This window comes from Coenobita brevimanus, chromosome 111 (genome assembly GCF_032717465.1).
Source record: "Coenobita brevimanus isolate Jiangsu-jjx chromosome 111, ASM3271746v2, whole genome shotgun sequence".
NCBI lineage: Eukaryota > Metazoa > Arthropoda > Malacostraca > Decapoda > Coenobitidae > Coenobita > Coenobita brevimanus.
Genome location: NC_137064.1, coordinates 10003206 through 10005194, shown reverse-complemented (window position 1 = coordinate 10005194; position 1989 = coordinate 10003206). Strand labels below are relative to the sequence as shown.

Genomic DNA, 1989 nt, shown 5'->3' with positions numbered 1-1989 from the left:
TGGACTGAAACAATCGCTGTACAAACTTCTCTGCACATGTTGAACCAATCGCAAATTGCTTCGGTACCTCTACCAGTTAAACTTTGAACCAGATCATAAGAGAGGTCTTGTATAAAATGAAAGATCAGTTCTAAAATTTGGCAGAGAGAGAGCTTGCAATTTAGTTTGTTATATAAATCTGTGAAGTGGAAGAATACATTGCCTCTGCGAACGGAACGAAAAGTTTGACATCCACGGTTTCTGCAACGAAGAACTGCATAAATTCGCCATTTCATCTTCTTTTCCGAGCGTCCTTCATCTCTCCGCCACATCGATGACACAGTGAAACACTTTGTTCTTTATCAAATAGTCCATGTCTTCTTAAAAATGCCAGTGCCTTAGTTTCGTCGTTGATTTCGGTGTAGAATTCTTTTGTGAGTATCTTAAGGGCTGTGTCAATGACTGAAATATAAATGAGGATTTACAGAGGTTAGGAGGAATTAAGAAAGGTAAAGGACTGGCCTATCTTTGAAATCTAGGTAACAAAGTAGATTACAAGCAAATCTTTGGAAATTAGGTAACAAACTAGCTTGTAGATAACATACCAAAGCTGTCGAGACTGATGTCTATGGCGGAATGAAGTGTGCTGTTGCCACATGTACCTTGTTGAGTCGGGACCGAAGCTTCGACACTAGAACAGACATTCCACTCATGCTTCAGACTCTCTAACCATCTAGATCGCATACCAAAGTAGATTCATGACACGTAGATCGCAATATAAAGTGTAGATCGCATACCAAAGTAGATTCATGACACGTAGATAAGCCAAAGTAGCACCCAATGTACGGAACGAACCACTCGTCCAAGCAAAAGATATCAAACTTCCGCCTTTTCACATCAAGTTAGGCTTGGTGAAAACCTTCGTCAATGCCTTGGATAAGACAGATGCAGGATTTGCACACCTGAAGAAAGACTTCCCTAAGATTAGTGACGCCAAATTGTAGGAAGGCATTTTCTTTCGGCCACAAATTCGTAGCCTGATGCAAGACATTCAGCTCGATGCAACCCTCGAGGCAGGCGAACTTAGGGCTTGGAGGTCGCTTTAGAGAATTGGTGCTTGTTTTCTGGGCAGCCATCGCTGTGAAGATTAAGTGGAAATTGTTGAAGAGCTTCTGGTTGCGTACCATGAACTTGGATGCTGCATGTCCCTTCTTCACTCACATCTCGTTTTTTTTTGTTTTTTTTTTTTCCAGCAAACTTGGGCGATGTTAGTGACGAACAAGAGGAAAGTTTTCACTAGGATATTGTGGTAATGGAACAAAGATACCAAGGTAGAACTGGCGCTGGTGTGATGGCTGACTCTTGTTGGATGCTGACACGGGAAACCGATGTAGAGCACAAAAGGAAATAATCAAAAACCTTACTATGAGTACCTGTATTCACAGTAAAATTTACATACACCGGTAGAATAATACTCTTGTTTTTATTTCTGCATATTACAGTTACATCCCAATTAATATTTCTCTACTTAAAAGTGGTAGGTGGTGGCGACCATCATCCGCTTACTTGATGTAGTGCTGCCTACATCTTTCTTAGCCTTTATCATTCCTTTTCTGTGCCTGCCCTCCTCTCTTCCTATTTCTCCTATCTTTCCTGTCACTTCTTATTGTTTTTCTTTCCTTTTTAGGTGGCATTACATTGAATGACAAGCCAAATGGTTTCCTGTAAGCCAAGAAACCATTTACAACGCTGGGTGGTAACCATGTAACCAAACCATACGTGCTCCCTACGTGTCAACAAGTGGGTTGGTGGAAGGTTAGTGCCCCTCCCCGTAAAACAAATAACTCAAAGTTAAATGGCCACCCCTTACGGGATTATGGCGTCTGGCAATAGATAGATAGATAGATATTCCCGTCATAACAAGGTGATAGGAGAATATTGATTTCTGAGTAAAAGGACAAAAATTTCAAGGCTAAATTTCGGAAAATCTGTGCGTGACAGAGAAAAAAG

General features: G+C 41.0%; 1 protein-coding gene across 1 annotated transcript in view; it reads right to left on the bottom strand.

Annotated features, from left to right (window-relative positions):
• The window catches only part of LOC145417813 (uncharacterized), a 1374-nt gene extending 208 nt beyond the window's left edge, over nucleotides 1-1166 (bottom strand). Inside the window, 4 exon segments of the mRNA XM_080286436.1 lie at nucleotides 12-256; nucleotides 259-421; nucleotides 566-670; nucleotides 942-1166. Coding sequence (XP_080142562.1) covers nucleotides 12-256; nucleotides 259-421; nucleotides 566-670; nucleotides 942-1166 — 738 coding nt within the window.
• Between the last annotated feature and the right edge of the window lie 823 nt (nucleotides 1167-1989).